General features: G+C 39.4%; 2 protein-coding genes across 6 annotated transcripts in view; one reads left to right on the top strand and one right to left on the bottom strand.

Moving 5' to 3' along the window:
• The window catches only part of mpc1 (mitochondrial pyruvate carrier 1), a 320,247-nt gene that overhangs the window by 149,516 nt on the left and 148,145 nt on the right, over positions 1-22,586 (bottom strand). The window lies entirely within an intron of this gene.
• vit (vitrin) overlaps positions 5,804-22,586 on the top strand; it is a 50,474-nt gene continuing 33,691 nt past the window's right edge. For 2 of the 5 annotated variants that reach the window (XM_077237589.1, XM_077237587.1), the window contains exons 1-8: positions 5,804-5,907; positions 15,100-15,187; positions 20,056-20,115; positions 20,347-20,503; positions 21,226-21,359; positions 21,530-21,598; positions 21,874-22,023; positions 22,253-22,285. In XM_077237589.1, coding sequence (XP_077093704.1) covers positions 15,154-15,187; positions 20,056-20,115; positions 20,347-20,503; positions 21,226-21,359; positions 21,530-21,598; positions 21,874-22,023; positions 22,253-22,285 — 637 coding nt within the window. In that variant the 5' untranslated portion in view covers positions 5,804-5,907; positions 15,100-15,153. Of the gene's footprint in view, positions 5,908-15,068; positions 15,188-20,055; positions 20,116-20,346; positions 20,504-21,225; positions 21,360-21,529; positions 21,599-21,873; positions 22,024-22,252; positions 22,286-22,586 lie in introns of all 5 variants that reach the window. The other 3 variants (XM_077237586.1, XM_077237588.1, XM_077237590.1) reach the window with 3 other exon arrangements.

Here is a 22,586-nt window from a genome sequence, read left to right as displayed (position 1 = left end):
ATTTTCAAGCCTTTAATAGGCAGCAGCGGGGAGTGTCACGAAGATTGTCTTCCTTTGATTCCTCGGGACAGCCTATTTGTTTTAAGTGTCAGAAAGTGGGACATATTGGGCGTTATTGTAGTGAGATTGTGAACCCCAGTCAAGTATGGGGGCAGCAGAGATACCCTCTGGATGATATATCCAATTCCCAAGCCCAAAGGTCTGGGCAGTTAAACTAACACCCCTTGCTGTGGAGAGCCACACAGTAAGCGAGGGGTTACCTGGCTCTGTGGTTCAAGGAAGTAGCCCGGAAATTTTTAAACAATTTGGTGGGTTAATTTCCAGTCACTGTTGTGAATATGGGGGGTGTTAAAATAAATTGTTTGATTGACACTGGCTCTATGGTTTCCATGGTAACTGAGAGTTTTTTTAAACGGCACATTGCAGGAAAGGATGTAGATGCATTGGAGGAGTGTGTTTGGCTGGTGTTAAAAGCAGCAAACGGCCTCGATATCCCATATGTAGGTTATCTAGAGATAGATATTAATATCCTTGACCAAATTCTTCCAAAACAGGGGGTGTTGGTGGTGAAAGACACATTTGGCACAGAGACAAGGGAGAGAAAGAAACGGATTCCTGGTTAAATCGGTATGAATGAAATTCAAAATTGTCATGACCTTTTGAAGCAACAATTTTGGTCTCGATATTCAAAAAGTTCTATGATGCAGCAATGTGAGGCTTCTTTGAAACAGACGTTGGAAATCTGTCAATTGTATGATAAACAAAATCATTCTTTTGTAAACCTGTTGGACCAAAGTCCAGTCATGGTGCCAGCAGGTACTCTTCAATTGGTTTGTGCAACGAGTGAGTACACTAGACTCATGCCAATGGAGTCTTTGCTTTTAGAGCCTCTGATGGAGAGTGAGGGGAGTTTACCAGCAGACCTTTTAATTATAGGTTCAATAGTGTCCCCAGAAAAAGGACAATTTCTGGTCCCAATTATGAATGTGGGGACTAGTGATGTTATTTTGTACCCACATGTTCGACCAGCATCGGTACATAGGGCTGAAGTGGTGGACAGTGGAGGGGATCTCAATATTCACTTTACCACAGTACAGGAAGAAATTTGTTTTACGTTTTTTATTGAGCAAAGTAATGTCACAGTCAGGGGTAACAGCCGCTCAACAAGTTCGGACCCTTTATTTTCCACTGTTGAAGGTGGAACATGAAGGGAAGGCCAGGAGGTTATTGAATAAATATGCCTCTGTGTTTGTTGAAGGAAGTGGGGATTTGGGGTATAATGATTTGATTGAACATCAGATCCCATTGGTAAATGATGCTCCAGTTTGTCAAAAGCATAGGAGGTTGCCCCCTACACAATATGAGGAGGTTAAAGCTCATGTTAAATTACTTTTAGAGCAAAATGTAATATACTGTAGGGAAAGCTGCAGCCCATATTTGTCACCGATTGTGATTGTAAAGAAGGATGGATCAATTCGGATGTGTGTAATTTTGGATTATAGGCAGTTGAATGCTAAAACAAGAAGAGATTCATATCCACTGCCTAGAATTGAAGAATCTGGAGCGTGTTGGTTTTCCACCCTGGACCTGGCAAGCGGATACAATCAAGTGGCAGTGGCAGAAAAGGATAAACAAAAGACTGCTTTTTGTAAGCCGTTTGGCCTGTTTGAATATAATCGTTTGCCATATGGTTTGTCCAATGGGCCAAGTACTTTCCAACGTCTGATGGAACGTACATTCAGTGATGAGAGTTTTCTGTCAGTGCTCTTGTATTTGGATGATGTGATTGTGTTTTCGTCAACAGTGGAGCAACACCTGGAGAGATTGGAGAAAGTCTAGCAACGATTTCAGCATCATGGTCTCAAAGTTAAGCTCAGTAAATGCTGTTTTTCCCAACAAGAGGTATGTTATTTGGGTCATGTCATTTCTAGTGAGGGGGTAGCAACAGATCCTGAGAAGATTCAAGCAGTAGCAGAATGGGCGAAGCCTCAGACAGCAAAAGAGCTTAGATGTTTTTTGGGATTTGCAAGCTATTACAGATGTTTTGTGCAAGGATTCGCCAGGATTGCAGCACCACTACATCATTTGGCTGCTATTGGGGAAATACCAAAGGGTAAGAAGAAGCAAAAGAAAAGAGTATATTTAACTAATGAACAATTCAGACAGAGGTGGTATGACAAATGTGAAGAAGCTTTCCAAACACTGAAAAGGAAAATTAACATCTGCTCCTGTGTTAGCTTATGCTGACTTCATTAAGGCATTAAGATATTTTAGTACCTTGTGGTTAGTGTAAGCACCCACACAACACATGCATTTACGAATTAGTCGCCTCAATTTTTATTCACATTTTAGAATTTATGCTCATCTTGGTGCTTCCATCTAGCGTTTTTTATACAATATGCCAATATTTGCAGGTGGATGGAAAGACAGCTACAGTTGGCTTTGTGTGAAAGCGCCGTAAAGCTGAGTTACAACGACCCAAACCACCTGTGATCATGTCTTCTATTATTTCCCCTGTGCAATTTCCTGAACACTGGCAACTGCTTGAAGTTTTTAATTTTGTACAACAGCAATGCAATAATAGTCATTAGATCAGTGAAGCAGCAACTGTTTAATGGGGTTTCTTGAGGACATGCATTGGATATGCACTAGGTTATATAATAAATTGTGTGCCATTGAAAACCCCTCCTGATGAGACAGGAGGTGAGGCATAGTGAGGCATAATAAATCATGGTAACACTTTACAATAAGATTCCATTTGTTAAATACATTAGTTAACATGAACTAACAATAAAACATATCAACATTTACTTATACTTATCAATATTATTGAATGGACCTGAGCTGACATGAACTAACAATGAAAAGTTATAATTTTTTTATCTAACATCAAGAGAGATTAATTAATACTGTAACAGATGTATTTCTCATTGTGAGGTAATGTTAGGTAATGCATTAGCTAAAGTTATTACACGGCTCTGTGGAATACTTGATTCTGATTGGTCAATCGCTCCATCCAACGGTATGTTATCCCAGATAGCAACCGCTGAACACAGAAACACAGGCTCATCCGGGTCACTGAAGTCAGCAACTGTCTGTCACGGTTATGTTCATCTGTCCTGTGGTTTTTTCTAGTTTTCATTAGTCACATAATTTCATAATAATAGTTTTCATTAGTCCTTGTTCAGTTTTCCCGCTCCTCGTCAGTCCTCAGTTGTAGCACCTGTCTCTAATCATCATGATTTCACTCACCTGTGTCCTGTTAATGTTCCTTTGTTTGCCCTTGTATTTACACCCTGTGTTCTCCCTCATTCTTCGTCCGCTCTCGTTTGTGGTGTTTTTGTTCCTGAGTCCTATAATTCAATACCCTGTTCCCTTACCCTCCTCATCTTCTCGTGATTGCTTCCTAACACATACCTTAACAGAGTCACCATTATGTTCAGTTATATTCAATTCATGGACTATTAGTTTGTTTTCCTACCTCACATGTGTTTCCTTGTCTGTGTTTCTTTGTCTGTGTCTGTGTTTCGCCACCTATCAGTCACCATGGACACTATCCCATTCGTCACAGCTGCTAATCATTTAGTTAATCGCCATTGTGTGTTTAAGGTCCTGCCTGTGTTCTGTCTAGTGTCCGGTATTGTTTGTTTCGTGGCACGCTGTCTCGCCTGCTGGCCATGTTTCTTATTGAACTATGTTATTATTCATTAAACTTGTTGCCTTTCAATCATCTCTGTCTTCCTTGGATCTAATCATGACAGCAGCGATATATGCTTGCTAGGAACAGGTTTTTTTTCATGTTTGGTGAGCTAATAAATTATTAAAACTCAGTCGAATCAATATTTCGTGTACGGTTATTTAATTATGCCATCCGGTAGCATGTACTCTCTTGCTTCATACAAACGCAGATGCTGCCATTCTGGGACTATTGTTTTGTACACGGTTGGATTATAAAATACAAACAGGTAAGATTTTAGAACAGTTTAATCTGAAATCAATATCTCTTATTGCTATAATTATGTATGTGTTGAAATGCTGTAATAAGTGTTATGACTGTATACCGTATCTCTTAAATGTCCTTCTAGTTTGAACTTGCCGCTGAAACTGCTCTCTCCGCGGGAGCTTTGAGTTTAAAGAGCGAATAACATATTTAGAATCAGATCAATATTTTGTGTCTAATTATTTACTTGTATGGCAAGTGACTGTGTAATAAGCTGGATAATCACCATGTCAGGGTTTATTTTGAGAGAACAACCTACCGGATGTACATTATCCCTTACAAAACCAATGGACCTTATAAAACATTGGACCTAGTGTGCTTCTGATTTGGTCAGATTTGTGCTGTCTAATGCATTCTGCAGCCCGACTGTAGAGCCCGTGCAGCAGGGCAACTGGGCGACCGTGAGACGCTGTAGTCGCGGGACAAAACATTCCTCTTCAACTCAGATTACAACATCAAACAGGTTCTTCCCACTCAGTGAAGCACCCACTGAGAATCCTGTTGAAAGCAATTGATGGCTAATTCTCTAAGATTATTATTCATGTCAGCACAACTGATGTTCGACTTCGCCAGAATTAACATTAAAGAGGAGGCTGCACACTGGTGGTGGTTGAGGAGAGATCCCCTTATATGATTGTAAAGTGCTTTGGGTGTACAGTAGTACATATGAAAGCGCTATATAAATGCCTCATTCATTCAAGAGGTGTGTGAACTCGCAAGTACGATATTACAATGTAATTTGCTCTGGCCCCCTTCCCGTTCACCGGAGTGATGAGATACTTAGTAGACTGTCCTCACTCAATGGCTGGCTGTCAAAGTATTGTCCGCAGAATAATACAATTTCCATAGACAACTGGATAAGTTTTTAGGGCAGACCTGACCTTTTGAAAAGATATGGTATATGGCATTTAGAATTGATCCTTGATTATCTAGGACCCAGGTCAGGAAGCAGACAGACTGGCTAAACCGACCGTCTGCTAGCTGTCTCACGTCACTGAGGTCAGATAAATCCCATCACATAGGCCTTGTTTACACTGCAAGTCTGTGCCTTTTTTTTTATTTTTTTGAGCGTCCTTTAACACGTTCTTTCAATTGTGACCCATAACCGATTTTTAATTTTTTTATTAAATTTAGGATGAGCAAGCCAACCTTTGATATGTTGTGTCAGCGTTTGTCCACATTCCTCTCCTAAGACGACACAGCGTTTCGTCAGGACATCCGTCCCTTTGCAGACGCTCTCATTTAATAATGTTCTCAAAACGTTAACACACAAAAAGATTATTAATACATCATTCATGAAATGTTTTAGTTGTAAAAATTTTTAAATGTTACTATTTGTTTCAGATTGTTCAGAGAATATTCAAAAGCAATGTTCACATGTTTGAAGAAAGATACAATGGAATAATTAATTCGACATTCGATAAACAATAAAAAACGTTTTTTTTTAAATTAACTTTTCACTGAACATTCGAAGATAACGTTTTCCCAACTTTATGGAAATGTTATAAAACATTTTTTGGAACATATTTTGTTAGTTTGTGTCACTACTCTTAATTGACTGTCATAAAACTGAAATTGATCAAATAAATCATAATCAGCTATTTATACTAAATAGACTTAAATCTAAATCTTATTTTGGTATAATTTCGCAGAAATATATAGTTTTCTGAATTTCTGAATAGAGAGTAAAACATGCTGATGTTCTACACAGCCATAATGAGTCACATACTGTATATTATGGAGAGTTTTGATCGTGACCTTGATGACTCCACAGCTGTGCGTGTGTTTAGGGTGGGACTGAAGGAGGCAGTGACTTTCCCTCACCAACATCACACACACACACACACACACACTGACAGCAGCGCGCGACTGGAGTTTCTGTGCGCGTGAGCAGAGCAACTGTAAAGGTAAGATCGACTCTCATTTCACACACTTTCATGTGGATTCGGTTTCTCTGAGAGAAAAAAGGCACAAAAAAAATTATATTTGTTTGAATTACCTGGAGGTTTGTGGTTCAGTCTTTTCTTCACGTTTTCATCTGATTCTTTTTTTTTCCAAGTAAATATAGAGGTAGTGTCGCGTCACATAGAGTGAGTGTGTGTGCTCTGTTGTGAATGCACAGGGTTTTAGTGTTTATTTGGGCTCGGAAAAAGGATAAGTTCTCTCTCAGGTAGAAGTGTGACGTGCTGAACCTGCAGCCTAAAGCCATCATGCAGAAGAGAAGAACAGTCTCTGTGCTCTATCATCCGGTGTGTGTGTGTGTGTGTGTTTACAGCAGCAGTATGTGAGGAATCGCTGTGAGCTTGATCAGGCTTGTATTGAGTGTGTGTGTGTGTGTGCGTGTGTGTGTGTGTGTGTGTGTGTGTGTGTGAAGATGTGAAGATGTGAAGGGAATCTCTGTAGAGACATGTCTGCAGTTCGAGGACTGCTGTGTTTCTCCTCCTGCTCTTTGTTCAGCTGTCCAACAATCTGGATGTTATGTGTCAACTTTTATTATTACCATATACTGTATATATATACACTGCCCGGCTAAAAGGGTCTGTTTGGATTTAAATTGGCAAATGCCTAAGAGTCTGTGATTGAATCAGTATTGCAGGGATTATTATGTTTCTTATATGTTTGGCAACAGTTCTTCTAACTCTAATTGATTGTGTAGCTTTTCATCTCTTAAACAACCGTATAGTGAGAATATCATGGTCATATTCCAGCATGATAATGTGAAGATTCATAAGGCTTGGACTGTGAGTGAATGGTTGTGAGGAGTATGAAGAATAATTTTCACCTCTGAGTCCAGATCTTAATGTCAGTGAAAGTGTTTGGGATGTGCTGAAGGAGACTTTACAGAGTGCTGGACTCTTGCATTGACAATACAAGATCTGGACCAAAAAATGATGCACCTCTTGATGGAAATAACATAACAACATTTATTCCCATCAAAGTTTAAGTATATATAGTATATATCTGTCTGTAATGAGAATGACCCTCCCCCTAATTTAACTGAACACCCATTCTCAAGAGTAAACAGCTAAACATTGTAAAAGTTTTGTCAACCATACGTTTACTGTACAACCATGTAACTCGCTGATTAACTACCATAGTACGTCGCATCGTTGCAGAAACTAACCAACGAGTGACGACTTTTGCGAAACCATATTAACATGTTTACGACTCTGTTGTACATGATCAACCACTTGATGTACGTGGACGATTTGGTGATTTTGTCCATATAGCGCAGGCCTTCAACGGTGCTGAGGGTTTGCTCTCAATATTGCTTTGACATTATATGTAATGCAAAGAAGAGTAATATTATGATTGTTAGGAGTAGGGAGGACATTTCCTGAATTCTCTCTGGCTGGTAGTCTCCTTAAATAGCAACAGCATGTAGAGATGTATGTGTGGGTTATCTGACTCTGTACATAGTATAATTTCAACATTGACGAACGCGACACTAAGTTCAGTCAGGTTTTTCTCCAGTATGTGGAACCATTGGCGTTTTAGCCTATATGTAAATATGTGATATTGTGGATTCTGTCTGTTTTTTGTTTCTTTTTGTATTTGTATTGGTACGTTTTATTGTTTGTGTCTTTTGGATGACATATCCTGAATAAAGCTTGATGATGATGATGATGATGATGAGGGGTCCATTGGACCCCTTGGGTCCATTTTTTTCGGGAAACATAGAATTGTTGAACTATGTTGCAATGACAGAACTTGTGACCATAGTTGGCTAACTGCACCAAATGATCTATTTAAATGTTAAAAGCCCTATTCGCACGGGATTAGTACTATCTGAGGCCACGTGTGATTTAAAAATTACCCCGCCACATCTGAATTTCATGTGGCGCATTCGCACGGGATAACCGAAGCCTGTGATTTTACTCAAATTTACCGACTTATCTCCCGGATATGACGTCAATATGATATTGCTTGGAAATTTATTTTCGTTATAGGTCTAGCTGTATGATATATTATGACATAAACAGAATAAAGTTCCTTACCGCATGCTGCTATACATGTCATTCATCTCCATCCAATCATTCTTGTTTTTGCTCTTCTGATGATTTTCAGCTTTCACTTTCTGCAAATTGTGTAGTTGTGTATAGCGATATGACCCAGCACCCAAAATACTATCAAAACACTCCAAACCAGCCTCCATTCTTCATGAAAGATGGATAAAAAGGCGCACATGAAACAAAAACCTTGAAAAAATGATACGATCCGGCCAAATCACAGAGATGTCGATTCGCACGGGACTAATATTATCACAGGACCTCTGTGTTCGGCAAAATATAGTAGGTGATTTGCGGGGGAATTTTTACTTTACAAATTACAGACATGGCCGATTCGCACGGGATTAAGATCTCAGACAAACTCCGCAATTATTACAAATGACTAGAGGTCACCAGGTAATACTTATCCCGTGCGAATAGGGCTAAAGACACTTAATATAAAGTGGGTTCGATGCACTTTTATTCTTTGAGCTGTTCTGCTCTTGCTGCAGTAATGCTTCCAGTTAGATGGGGATTATGGGATATTAGTCTGTTTCTTAGACGTGATTGTTCAGGAGATTTTCAGCTCAAGGTACCAGCTAATCTGAACATTAGTCTTGTGACTCAAAAAAACTTTTGACTAATTTACTATTTTTTCCTTATTTTTGTCTTTATGTGGTGTAATTAATCTAAAGCAGCTGTCATGATGATCAGCTCTTTTATTCTCACAATATTGGATGTTTAGTGAAGACTGAGGTGCAGGTTCAAATCCATAGTGTCTCTACAGAGGACAAGCGCTTCTGAGAATGGATGGATGGATGAATAATGTGTAGCTATAGTTTCCTTTAATGATGTTTGGATGTGTCACAGGTTTTCTTTCATGTGTGGTCATTGGTTTGTTCGGTCTGCTCGTTCTGGGCTTTAAGAAGAGCTGAAGTTCATTGATCTCAGAATTCCTCCCTAATCTGTGTGTTATGATTGCACTCAGTGATTACAGATACTGAGAAAATAAAGCTATATGCGGTGAAGCGCCTGAAACACAACGTGAGTTCACACGAGTTCAACTTGAGTTTAACAAGTACCTAAATCACAACTGTAGATGCACTGAGGTGGTTAATGGAGACAGACTTGGTCTGTTTTGGGACAGTAAGGCCTTTGCATGTCACAAAGTGGTGCAATTTGGTTAAGCAGGGTTTTTAACTGGGTAATCAGATACTGCTCTTTAAATACTACAGTATTTAACACTCATTGCGGGGAAGATGGGATGTGCAGTGTACAGTAATCTAATGCGTGCGGCACCAGTTTAACTGTTTATGTCATTATTCATGTCCATGACTTTGACATGCATGAATTAAATGATGAAGAACGGTGGATTTGGGATACCTCTCACCCGTCTGATCCACAAATACACCTATAGCCCTATCCGGATGATAATTGTTTCTCAAGTGGACATCTGTAAAAATAAATTAGCATGGCACCTCAGTGATAAAACTCATGGCGATTTATTGACGGTGAAGGAGTGAGTTTTGTAATCCACGAACTCGCTACTCACGTGGTCAGTCGCATGATTGTCTGCTGTAAATAAAATGTCATATGCTTGTAATAATACGAATAAATTTGTATTTAATTTAATAATAGGAAAAACAAATCTATTTATTTAATTCTCATTTTCAAAAATAGGAAGCTAGTCGCGTTTACGCTATATTCTAAATGGTACTTATATCCTCACATTTTATCTCAAAATGATGTTATTTTAAAAATACGGAAATTAGCGGAAACACATTAATGAAGCCTTTTATTTACATGAGGTGAAAATAAAGCTGCTTGGTTTGTATTTTTAAAGGGATACTTCAGGATTAAGCATTAAGCTTTGTATCAGTAGAAAACCAGTAGTATTTTCGAATTACTGTGCTTCCCCCCCTCATTTCCCCCTGATCTGAGAGATTTATGTATTTGTAGTCTGGAAAATATCCTCAGATTACGCAAAAATCGTCATTTTGCATCATCGGAGGATTTTTCGTCCATGAGCTTAAAACTACAGCCAGTACTAGTAGCTACTTCCGCATGTTTTCACCATGCCCATATGGGGCGGGATCTCACTCACAGAGTGTAAAGATATTGTCAGCCATCTTTCTGTAGAAGCTAAGCTAACAGGCTCTTGCTCTGTGTAGAAAGTTTGCTAATCACGGAACGTAGTTTTGAAGTTGAAATGGCAGAAAGGGATTTCGAATCTGATGCTTGCGGCTACCTGTACGAGCCCCAAAACAGCGATGAACAGTTGTGGGAGATGGAGGACAACCTGTGTTGTCCAGGATATCAGACGGAGATATCCGGCTCCTGACGGGCAATACTGTGAATAAGGAAACAGCTGAAGCTCTGGAAGAGCTTTGAGTGTAAAATTGTTAATATTAATTACGCTTACTCACATTGCTCACATTGGTTGTGGTTCTTTTTATGAACCTTTACTGTAGGGACGCAGATGGTCTTATTTCGGCTGTTTCTGACGCGTGCCTTTGTCTTGAATCAAATGAATTGATTGTCCATACCTTCAAGGTTGATTTCGTATAAACCAAATCTATTTATTGTCCATATGGTATTGCAAACAACAAAATGCACGAAATTAAATACTAAACCAAAATATCTAATTCAAAACAAACTTGTTGGGCCTGAGCACAGTCTTGCACACTCCAACGCGGCACGGTCAAAAAGTTTGTTGACCTTCCATCCTGCGCACCTGTAACTCATCATCACCTTATTTAAACACTCAAAATACTCATACGCCCTCTAGTGTCACAAACAAAAAATACAATTCAAAATAATGGCTCCAACATTTTACTGTTACTAGAGTATGTATTAGCCTAGAGAATGTGTGGGGCAATTTTTCGGATACTGCCGCCTGTAACCGGTAGGCGTGGTTTGGGAGTGGCCTGGCCTCGTAAGGGCAGCAAAGCAAGTGCATTCTGGGAGTTGTTGTCTTTCAGCCACATGAGTAAAACATACATTTTCTGCCTTTTCTCATTCTAGAATGCTTCAATTTCAAAAACAATTTCACATTTCTACTATATAAATGATCACTATTAAATAAACATTCATCTTCCCAGAGCTGAAGTATCCCTTTAATGTTGTGCATAACAGCCTACATATTTTAAAATTGTATAATATATATTGCTGTCAAAATAACGCCCCATTTCAAATGTTTACGTGATTTTTCTCTTTCTCTTTTATGTTCGCTGAGGTGGAGCGTTGATGAAATATTGTTCCTGTAAAAACTTTCCAGCATTGTACATCTTTAAAATGCATTGAAATTGCAGTGAAGCGCAACAGGTATTGTATCTACGGTGCTCTGCAGTGATCAAAAAGGTTTTAAACAGCGAATTTTGAAATGATCTCTTCTTGTAAACTCAGAGATGTGGATTCGGATGGCAATTAAATCACCACACGATCTTGCTGTTTGTCAAAAAACAGTAGATAATTCGGCCAGGGATTTTTTACGCAGGTGGTGTGAGAAAAACACTTACATTCTGGATTCAGACGGCAATAAAGATCTGTTTTTCTCGTGACAGTGTGAACGGCACAAACCACACTGGAACTAAACTTTTCAATTTCAGTTTGTGCCAAGTGTATGCGGTCCTAAACCCGATACAGGTCAGATGTTTTGCAGTGTGAGTTTGCGACCTCAGTCTGGACAGTCATATGGGAATTCATGCGACTTTTACGTCACTCTAGATCAGGGGTGTCCAAACTCGTTCCTGGAGGGCCACTGTCCTGCAGAGTTCAGCTCCAACCCCAATTAAACACACCTGAAACGGCTAATCAAGGTCTTGATTAGCTGTTGAAGGTCATTAGGCATGCTAAAAACTTACAAGCAGGTGTGTTGAGGCAAGTTGGAACTAAACTCTGCAGGACAGTGGCCCTCCAGGACCGAGTTTGGACACCCCTGCTCTAGATCAACATTTGTCACATTTCTGTGCTCATGGGAGTCATTTCAAAGATTTTACATTCCCACGCTATAAATAAACACGTAGTTGCTAACTGTAATGTTCTCTGTGTTTAATCTGTGTTAACAGCGTGCTGCGTGACGTCTTTATCATTCTTTTGTGCATGTGGGTCAGTTCAGGACCAGGATATGTTCGCACTGGAATCTGATATTGGACATATTTAAAACAACAATGTGAACAGATATACAAAAAAATCGGATCCAAGCAATACATTTGAATTGAGCAATAAGGCTCGCAGTGTGAATGTAGCTTAAGTGCAAATAGCACATGTTGTTGGCAAAGGCTATTTGCAGTCACCGTGAAATAAAAATTGACAATTCTTCTTTTTTAATGTAATATTATAATATATAATAAAATAGTGTTTATTTAAATGATTTAACGGTGCACATCATTGTTGTGTTAATAATCTTGAATCAGAATAACTTCCTCTTGCAGCATCTCTTCTCTTCTCTGATGATGTGGGCGGAGCTATAACCTGTCACTCACATGAGATCAGCCAATAGCAGACAACATCCATCCAATCAATTCCCCGTGGACACAATCAAGCCCCGCCCATATTTGTTCTTGTTCCTGAGGTGTTTCACTCGGATATACGACACAATAGAGGAAGAAAAGACGAGCGCAACTTCCCTTTCATGCAGATTTTAAGAAAGAAACCCATATGTGAACAGTAATAGTGGTCAGGGTCTGCGCCAATGCCCCCAAACCAGTTACTGTGACGTGTGCAGGTCATATGGTTTAAAGTATACTTTTTTGACACAAATGCTAGCCTATGTATAAAGTCAAATTCTTATTCTTTTAAAGTATTGTTCATGTATCACCAGGGATCCCTTTCGAGGACAGCTTTCCTAAGGTGTGTTTCCCGAAAACATCCTTAGCCAACTATGTTCCGCAAGTTTCTGCGTTATCAGCAAGTCTGTGTTTCCCGAAAACATAGTTCAAACGAACATTCGCAAACAGCTTCGCATAGTTGTGTGTGTTTGGAACGACAGATCTCGACCTCTGGTTAGAAGCAGAGTTTCTTGTTTGACTTAATAAATCCTTATCTTGAGCAAAATAATCAAGACATTCGGTACAATCTATATTGTTCATTTCGAATACATACAAATGTAGTTTACGTCTTTTAGTTTGTCAAGAGATTTAAAGCACCGTTTTTGAAGAGTGTGCATGTGCGCAAGAACGAGTCTATGATTGAATCTGGAAATAAAGCAGGATAACTGAGAAAAATGAGAAATAGTCCTTAGATGCATGTCTGTAATTTACAGCATAAGATCTGGCAGTAATTCGATCTCAAACGGATTCATCCATCACCTGTGACATCATTAACCAACGTGGTTGAACTAAAGGTTTGCGAGACTAACTAGTTGATTTCTTCAGTGATGCATCATACTGTAGTCAGCAGTGATTTACGACGCCGTACGGGAAACTCTCCCCAGATCCGCAGGGTCAACCAGAGGTCGCCTAAGACTTACGCATTGTTCATCATTTGGACGGACAGGGTCGTAAAAATTCCGTCATAGTCTATTATTACATTTTAATTTTCACATTTTAATGATAATAAGCCATTTAATAGGCTCTGTTTTTGTTCACATTTCATTTTTATTCATGAACGTACAGGACAAACATATAGGCAAGATTAGGCATTTATTTGTTTATAAAGAGAAAGTTGAACAGAGACTGTGCGTCACTTTTCGGGTTTCATCATGAATGTTTGTCCAATAAATTGCAATAACCTATGTGCTTTTGATATGAAACAAAGTCTCAGATTTCAAATTCTGTCTGTTTTATCACAGAATTCAAAAAATAAATACTGTTTTGTCGCTCTTTAATGAGGCACGAGAGACTGTAGCGCCTGAGTTAAAGTGAAGACGAGTGCGAGTGAATGCAGTCAATTCCAAAAACAGAACGAAATAAACATGAATGAACATCATAAAAATATGTGGAAAGATACAGTCCAACTTACCAAAATCCGTTTCATGTCTCTCCTGTAATCGCTCAATCAGTGTTTCAACCACAGAAAGACGTCAATAAAACAGCTTGTAAACAATGTGACGTAACTCAGAAAAGGCATGCGTTGAACATTAACCTTATAGTCAGCAAGAGCCACTCGCCACCAAGTGGACAGGGGTGAGAATTACACTTACAATTTACAATACATCACTCTCCGTGTAATCTGCCAAAATGACGGATGGCGTTCAGATTTTTACGTCACTGCTAAAGAAATTCTGTCAATGACGGAAATTTTCCTGTTAACGCATCCTCTGGGTTCAATATATAATTAACCCATCTGGCATCCCTTTATTTGATGCATGTTTGGAGGGGCTTCTTAAATTACAGTTTCATTCACGGAAACCCCCAGAAACCACAAGACTTTTACAACCCATGACCCAATCTCAATCTACCTGTACTGTTAATTACAGTATGATTTCTTTTTATAAAAAACGTTTATACATGCAAAATTTTAGTAAATCAGGCCTGTGTCTCCGGCAGTGGGGTTGAGTTCAGAGATAATGCCATCATTGAGATGAGAAATGACTGGTCTGGCTTTTCATTGTGCAGTCTTTGTTACCCTGATGAGGCTGGCAGTGTGTGTTGAGCCGCAGAATATCCACAGGGCTTCATTCATAAAGCCAGGGTTTTTGAAAGGGCTGCAATTAAAAAAACAGTTTTGTCCAAGACTAGTGCACAAAAATACACCATGAATGCAGCACGAAATCTGGATCCCTGAGATGGGGAACTTAAAATATAACATGTTTATATTAAAGTCCCCCTGTAGTCAATCCTTTTATCCCTTAAAACTCATCTTTGATCACCAAAATTACATATTTAAACTTTTTGCCTTAACTTCATGCCTTAAATACATTGAACTCGACACCCTTGCCTCATTTAGTATATGTGGTTCTATGAATATGCAAATGAGCTCCACCTCCACTCATTGGGTTCTACCACAGTTGGACATTAAATAAGTATTGTTTTGACTTCATCTTCGTCATCGTGTTGCTGTTTGACACCATGCTTTGCTTCAACCAACGTGACATTTGCATTCATTTACACATTTCATTTTTGTATTTGCCTTTAAAGTTTCCGAAGCCTTTCCTCTGTTGGATTACAGGAAGAAATACGGAGGCTGAAAACATTTGAGCAGATTGACACTGTGGAGCTGAAGATGAGTAAATCGACTCTCACTGCTGTCTTTATCGGTAGGTGTTTTTCTTACGATTTTCTTTTTTTATATATATAAAATTGTACTTCTGAAAACAGGTATATTTACTTAAAGGTGTAATGACATGACTTTTTTTTTAGGGGTACAAGCGCGTTGCCCTGCAACCCTATTGTAATTGTTACATTTTCAAAGGATCAACATTCTCTCTTAAAAGTGAGCGGGCAGACCAAACCGTAGGTCATAGAGACTTGAAACTTTGAGGGCTGGTGGTACTCACACCGCCTACAACATCACCAATGCTCACCCCGATCGACCTGACGGCGGCGCTACAGCGATCAAAAGTAAAAATTACTTTTACCGTTATGCGAAATTTTCAGGTATTTTGGAATTTTTGAAAAACCTACTTATGCGAGTCTATGCTTTTGGCCTGATCAGAGCCAAACCAGTGCAGCAAGATTCTCTGGAGTCTAGGGGTGGGAATCTCTAGGCACCTCACGATTCGATTCGATTACGATTCAGAGGCCTGCGATTCGATTCTAAAACGATTATCTGAATATTTGTGTGTGTGTGAATATAAATACTTTGCTTTAAAAGTACAACGTAATGACCCATAAAGAATTAACGTACAATATATTTTATTAACATTGCAAAGAACCAACAGGAAAATAAAGTGTGCCTGAATTAGCAGCATACTTGTAGTAAATTAATAATATAACAACAACAGGTGTTCTGACGATTCATGCTACCCATCGAGATGTGCTACTTACTGGTGCATGTGCAGACTCATTTTTCTTCTGCTTACCACGCCCATAAATCTATGCATCCTTGCTGTGGATACTTGTAGGAAACTTTGACAGGTCAAAGATGAATATTTGATGATAATTTTTAATTTTCACACGTTTTAAAAACAGTATATTATATTGTACTCTTATTGTACTCTTAGCTTCGAATTTTATTATAATTTTATTTCATATAATATCATTTTTACTTGTTATATCAAATGTGATAATTGCTAGTTCATTTAAAATATCAAAATATGCTCCCCATACACTTACCCTGATTAAAATGAAATAACGATGTCATAATATTGTGAGATTTACACCATTATGGAAACAATAGAGAATGAATCAACATTATCTATGATCGATTCGCGTTTGGGTAGCATTCTTCGACAAGGCAGCAGAAATCGTCTGAACACCGGTAAAGCCCAGAGCCATAGAGAGAAACGGCTCTGGTACAGCCGAGTGTTTTTCCTCCTCTGGGTGGAAACGTGTCATATGGCTTCTCATATTTGTCGTGTTGCCGAAATATTTTAGTTTATTCTACAAAGCTTACAACTAGTGTGGCTCTTGTCCAGCTCCTTTCCCCCTTCAACTTCATAGAAGCCAAAATATTTCCACATGTCAGCTTTTAACGAGGAGGGTGTTTGGATTTCGCGCTCAGCCATCGCGTCTCTGTTATGTGCGCACGCCACAGACAGACGGTCCGGGCACTGCACTTCCACGCTTCAGAGTTCCGTCTTTTGCGTTCCGTCAATATTACGTCATTATAAATAGGCTACATATCTAAAAAAAAAAAAAGATTTTTTTTTTTTGGAAAATCGATTTTTGACATTTGTGAATCGATTCAGAATCGTCCACGTCCGCATCGCGATGCATCTAAGAATCGATTTTTTCCCCCACCCCTACTGGAGTCTGAATAAAACTATTATTAATATTCTCAATAAAACTTCCCCCTAAGGGCCGCTAAAACGTTTGAAGTGGGAGGAGCCACTTTTACTAAAATGGCTAAAAGTCGTGAACGGAATGAGATATTTTCACCAAACTTAGCAAACTTATGTAAGAGCTCATTTTGTGGCCGCGTTGAAAAGGACGTGGCGACTGGCCACTTGGTGGTACTATAACAGGAAAAAAAAACAGAAAAATGGCTATAACTACTAGTTAGTCCGATTGACTTGAAAATTGGCATCCAGTGTCTTTTAAATTTGAGCAGTTTTCAGACAAGGTTAACGGAGGCCGAGCTGAACTAAACTCTCTGGGCCTGTTTGACCTCACGGACCTAAAGGCCTGTGAGAAATTTGAAAGCCTTCACGTTTTTCACATGCGTAAAGGATTGTGTATGGTGTAATTTTTCGCACACACCCACAACATTCATATCGCATGGTAGAACTCCTCTTTCTGAGCAACTTTGCCTCTAGGACCTAGCCTGGTAATACCAGACTCTGCTACTTCACTTTGCTTCGTACACAGAGTCTGGGATAGCATAATAGAGAAGTGTTTTCTCTCTCGCTAGGGGGCGCGTACTGAAGTTTAAAATCATTGGTTACCCGTAAGCCAATCAGATAAGTTTGTTTATGACGTATGTTATGCGCCGACACAGCCGCATCGAACCACAGACATCATGCATCGAACTCAAATCTATGATCGAACTTCCACTGTAAACACTTGATGATGCGAGCGAAATACCCGAGTGAACATGGCTGTAAACGACTTTTTTGATCTGTGAGTGATGTAATAGAATGACTGCTGCGCTTGACAGGGCACAAACGAGCAGAGAGAGAGAGAGAGAGAGAGAGAGAGAGCCCCGGTCGCGCGCGCGCACTCCCACGTCTACAAACAACACGAGCGCTGTCTTGCTCTCTCTCCCTCGCGCATATTCATAAAAATCAATCGACAAGATAGTAAGAGGTCGGAAGACCGCGGTTTCACGTGGAGCATTTGGAGATTTTTAGAGATTATAGACTCTAGGAACAACATCTCAATGAACAACATCTCAACTATAAAGGCCTGTCTCATATAAGTTAGACGCCTATCTCAAGTACAAGCCGGTGCAGTTCGACGATTTGGGCAAATAAAAGCCCGGGCTATTATTTGAAGTTTTACGGTATTTAAGACCTGGAAAAGAAAAGAGACACTGACCTGTCAAAAGGCTCCCCAGTTTCTCGCTGACGATCGGTAATAGTTGATCAATTAAACTTTTCCCAAAGGGAGTAGGGCCACAACATCACCTCCATTCAAAATGTTTAATACACACTCTTCGTGTTCGGGCTTCAGTTTGCTAATGCCGGGAATATTCTCCACAACAGAGCGAATTGCATCCGCGTCTCCATATCAGCGGTCGTTTTCGATTTCCCTGACCTAATCTTAAACACGGCGCTTACCGACTACGTCACGGCTTTCAGACCGCCCTCTGTTCGTTGATTGGCCAGGCTGTTTTCAGGCCGGTGGAAAACAGAAAGATAGGCTGCTATCTCAGACTGACTACAGGAGCGAAATGAAATTAGCGGAAGTAGGAAGTCTGACGTAGTCAGGCTATCTAGGACCGCCGCCGTCCATCAAATCGTTCTTCAAATATTGGAGATTATTTCAAAAAACAACTTTGGTGAACTAGTTCTAGGTTTTTAGCTCAACCTCGATTAAAATCACTGCGGCACAATTCTCAGGACTCTCTAGGACAATAGTTATCAAAAAAATATATAACTTTGGCCTCTGAATAGCTATAGCAGGGTCATTTTAAAAAACAGGTGTGGCCAAGTCTACCCAAAAGCCTATCATTCCTAAATGAAAACTCGAAACTTCACGAAAATAGGTGAGAACATGCAACATGATTCTAAACAACAGATTAGACCATGTTAAAAAACTTTAAATCTGTATTTTTCCTATAGTAAATTGCCTGTATTGGCTGTAAATGGTCGTTTATATCTATGATTGAGATGGTAACAGGGTTGCTAAATAAAACATAATGTCTTTTTACGCATGTGATGCTAAAGGCCTTAAACCGCTTCAACCCTGACAACTGCTGCTCGCAGCTATATTTATTCTATTTTTTCTGTTTGTTGAGGTTCATTTGTATATCTTAGTTATTTTTGCACATGTGTTTTTGACAGAAGTCTGTTCTGCTCACCAAGGCTTAATTATTTGATCAGAAATACAGTAATTTCGTAAAATATTATTACAATTTGAAATGACTGTTTTCTTTGTGAATATTAAGCGTAGCGTTAGTTCTGGCGGATCACGTTAGTCAAGCTCTCATCAGTCACTCTCAGCTGATCCACGTCTATCTATAGGAATACGACGCCTATCACTGTATACATATATAAGCTCCTTCAGTATTATCAGCAGCTGACTCGTTTCTCAGGAGCGCATTACCCTCCTCCCTCCCCAGCTCCTCCTGTCTCAGTCAGGATTTGGCCTTCTGAGTGCCCTTTGAATCAGAATAATTTCTCGAATTATGTTGTACTTAAAATCTTAAATTAATGATATCTGCAATACAGTCATGTTGGTTGTGTTCTGTTTACCCTATGGGGGGTTATCGCTGCTAGGCTGACTGGATGTGCAGGGAGTTCTTGCCCAGAACAGAACCATACCGCCAATCCAAACTATATTCTAATGGTCAATCGTATTTGACGATAGTGGTCCTGACAGAAATATACTAAAGTGTTATTTATTCCTGTGAAAAGCTGAATTTTCAGCATAAATTCTGTGGTTTACTATTGTTATTGTCACTGATTTAACTATTTAATATAAATCTGACACAGGCTTTATATGTATTTATATACTTTCATAAACAGTAAATATAAAGAAAAGTATTCATTTTAGAGACTCTGTGATGTCTTTTTTTTGTGCTGCTATAAGCGGTTTCACATGTTTACATTACGTACACAAGACAAAACACTAGCTGAATTTACAGCCCGTTCAACATCAGAGAGGTGGAAGGAACGAGTATTAGGGAGATAAAGCCCTTATGCTTTATTTCGGATTACAGTGTTACTGTTACTGCTACTGCTAGTTCTGAAAATACTCCAGGAAAAGTCTTACATTGGTCTTATTTGAGTTCAGAGAATGTAATAACTTGGATTATGTTGTCTCGTAATTTGCTTTTGCATTATGTTCTGTATGTTCCTAGCATTTCTGCTGACATCCAGTGGAGCAAAGCCAAATGAAAAGAACAAAAAGCAAAAACAAGGTAGCTTCAATGAATGGGACCCTTTCAAAATATACTCCTTTTTACCTTATTTATACCTAAATGGTGCATATTAGTATCTCAAAGGTACACCTTAGTACCTGAATGCTATATATTAGTAGCTAGTGAAAGAGTGACAGTGACAACTTTTGATTGTTTTGTTTTTTGAGAGTCTATGATAATAGTAATTTGCATGTTTGACAGATTCTTCTGACATTGATTCTGCTTTTCCAGTCGTTCCAGCAATTGAATGTGGAATGCGGTCTGGAAAGATCAATCTCCCAGAGTTTATTGTGAAGTGTCCAGGTAACTGCAGGGAGAGCAAGGAGAAGGTCTATGGGACGGGTGTGTTTGCCTCAATATCCAGTATCTGCAATGCTGCTATTCACAGGTGAGCTCAAACAGATTGTGTTTAATGAGACCCGATGTTAAAGTTTGATCAGTATTAGTGTAAAAGACAATACTATGCTATAACTTGGGCTGCCTTGACCAAATCACAAGTTGCTAATCTAATCGAAAATAAACTATCAAACTACTATTGCGAGCATCTGGTAGCATCTGATCCTCAGCCGTCTGTTTAGAGGGGCTCCTGAGAGGTTTGGAGAGTACATGAATTGTATTTATTATGGCTTCAGTGGTCAAGTTCTGACACTATAAAACTTGATAAATGAGCAGAATTACACAGGTGGATCAGGTTGCACAAAATGCCTCTTCAACAAATACTGTTTCTTATTGCTTGCTGTGGTGTATCGGTTAGTGCACATGTGGGCTGCTGATCTGCATCATGCCCTTAACTTATTCCCCGCTGTCTCCTGGATCTCCTTTCCCTCTTATACTTTGGTACACATTTTGTACACAGCAGTATAAGACAGACTACATGCATTGAGTTTGGATTATCTCCAGAAGTGATCAAACCCTCTTTGCCATTGGATCTCAGTCAAATTGAAGTTGCAAGATCTCAATTGAATTGCATATCTAATTAAGAAAATGCATTTGCATATCATTCTATAATTATCTGTTAATTAAATTGAATGTTTTGTCTAGATATTTGCTTAAAGCTACCGAATTTACTAGATGTCACATGCATGGTCTTTTGCTGTTTGTTGTTTTCAGTGGAGTCATCAGTAACTCTGGAGGAAAGGTCATTGTGATGAAGATGGCAGGACAGGCGATCTACAAGGGCAGCTTTGCCAACGGTGTCCGATCCCTGTCCTTACCCAACTGGAGAGAATCATTTTCGGTCTCAGGTAGGGAGAACTTTACTCTGAGCAAACACTCCTACATGTAGGCTCGCTATAGCAATCAAAATGAAATGAGAAACATGGAAAGACACTAATTTCGTAAGAAACTTATTTTCTCACATTGTTTAACTTAAGTTTACAATGTTGGATTTATAACCTTTGGTTTTATGTGTCAGTGGGTAAACCAAAGAAGGGAGTGATATATCCATCCACTCTGGTCTTTGGACCCACCACAGTGAAAAGAGGTAAGTGTTTTAGCCAGATAATAATGCTAGTTTGTCATATTTCTATGTCTTTAAGCCTTTAGCTCAAACAATAATGCATGGTGCTAACAATGCCAAGATCATGGGATTGCTAAACTCCCAGCAAACTCCTCTTTGGCAGAACCTGATAGAGTGTGGATCCATGGTCAGAATCTTGTTCACAGAAGCTCTTCGATGATGAATGTCAGTGTCCAGTAGCAGCTCATCATCCATTCATGTTTCCTAAAGTGTAACCAAAGAACTGTCGTACTCCCCAGTGCCACCGGTGACAGAGGCTCCAGAGGCGGAGCCGAGCTCCACCACAGCTCCGCCCACAACCACTCCTGTGACCACGCCCACCTCCACAGCTCCGCCCACAACCACATCAGCCAAGCCACGGGCCACCTTTCATAAAGTCCGCGAGCCAGGTGAGCCAATCTGTTTAATGCCTGTTTAAATCTTTAATTAAATTCCTTGAATGACTCATAGTCCTTTATAGTAAAATCAATCCTATGCTTTTATCCATTTGTTCTTGGGTCAGTTTTTCAGTACCCTGTTGAAATGAACATCCTGACTGGACAATGTGGATCAGGTTCCTCTCAATCCGTCCTTTTTCCTCTCTCTGTTTCTAAAGCAAAATCTTTCTTTCTGATCTAGGCAGCAGTCACCCGTATTTCAGCTCTGTTGCACGTAAGTCAAGCAGGCATGTTGAAGCCTCCCTCATGTGGGACTTGTGTTCTTGCAGCTGCTTTCTGCTGTCGTATAATTTTATTCAGAGATATCTGGGTGTTTTTTGTTTTTTGTGGTGGTTTACCGAGCTAACAATATCTTGCCGTTTTCCTTTGATTCTTGTTATTGTAGTAACTGTCTGACTTTTGGAGTGTAGATGGTGTTGGCCTGTGAAATCCCCTTTTTTTTATCTAATCCACTTTAAAGAAACGCATGAAACAGCATTTCATTTCCACAGCATGACGAGTGACAAAGATATTTA

Source organism: Siphateles boraxobius, unplaced genomic scaffold, assembly GCF_051911475.1.
Source record: "Siphateles boraxobius isolate OS27281-9 unplaced genomic scaffold, OSU_SipBor_1 204, whole genome shotgun sequence".
Lineage (NCBI taxonomy): Eukaryota > Metazoa > Chordata > Actinopteri > Cypriniformes > Leuciscidae > Siphateles > Siphateles boraxobius.
Note: the sequence above shows the minus strand (reverse complement) of the source record. Positions and strands in the feature narration are given on the sequence as shown.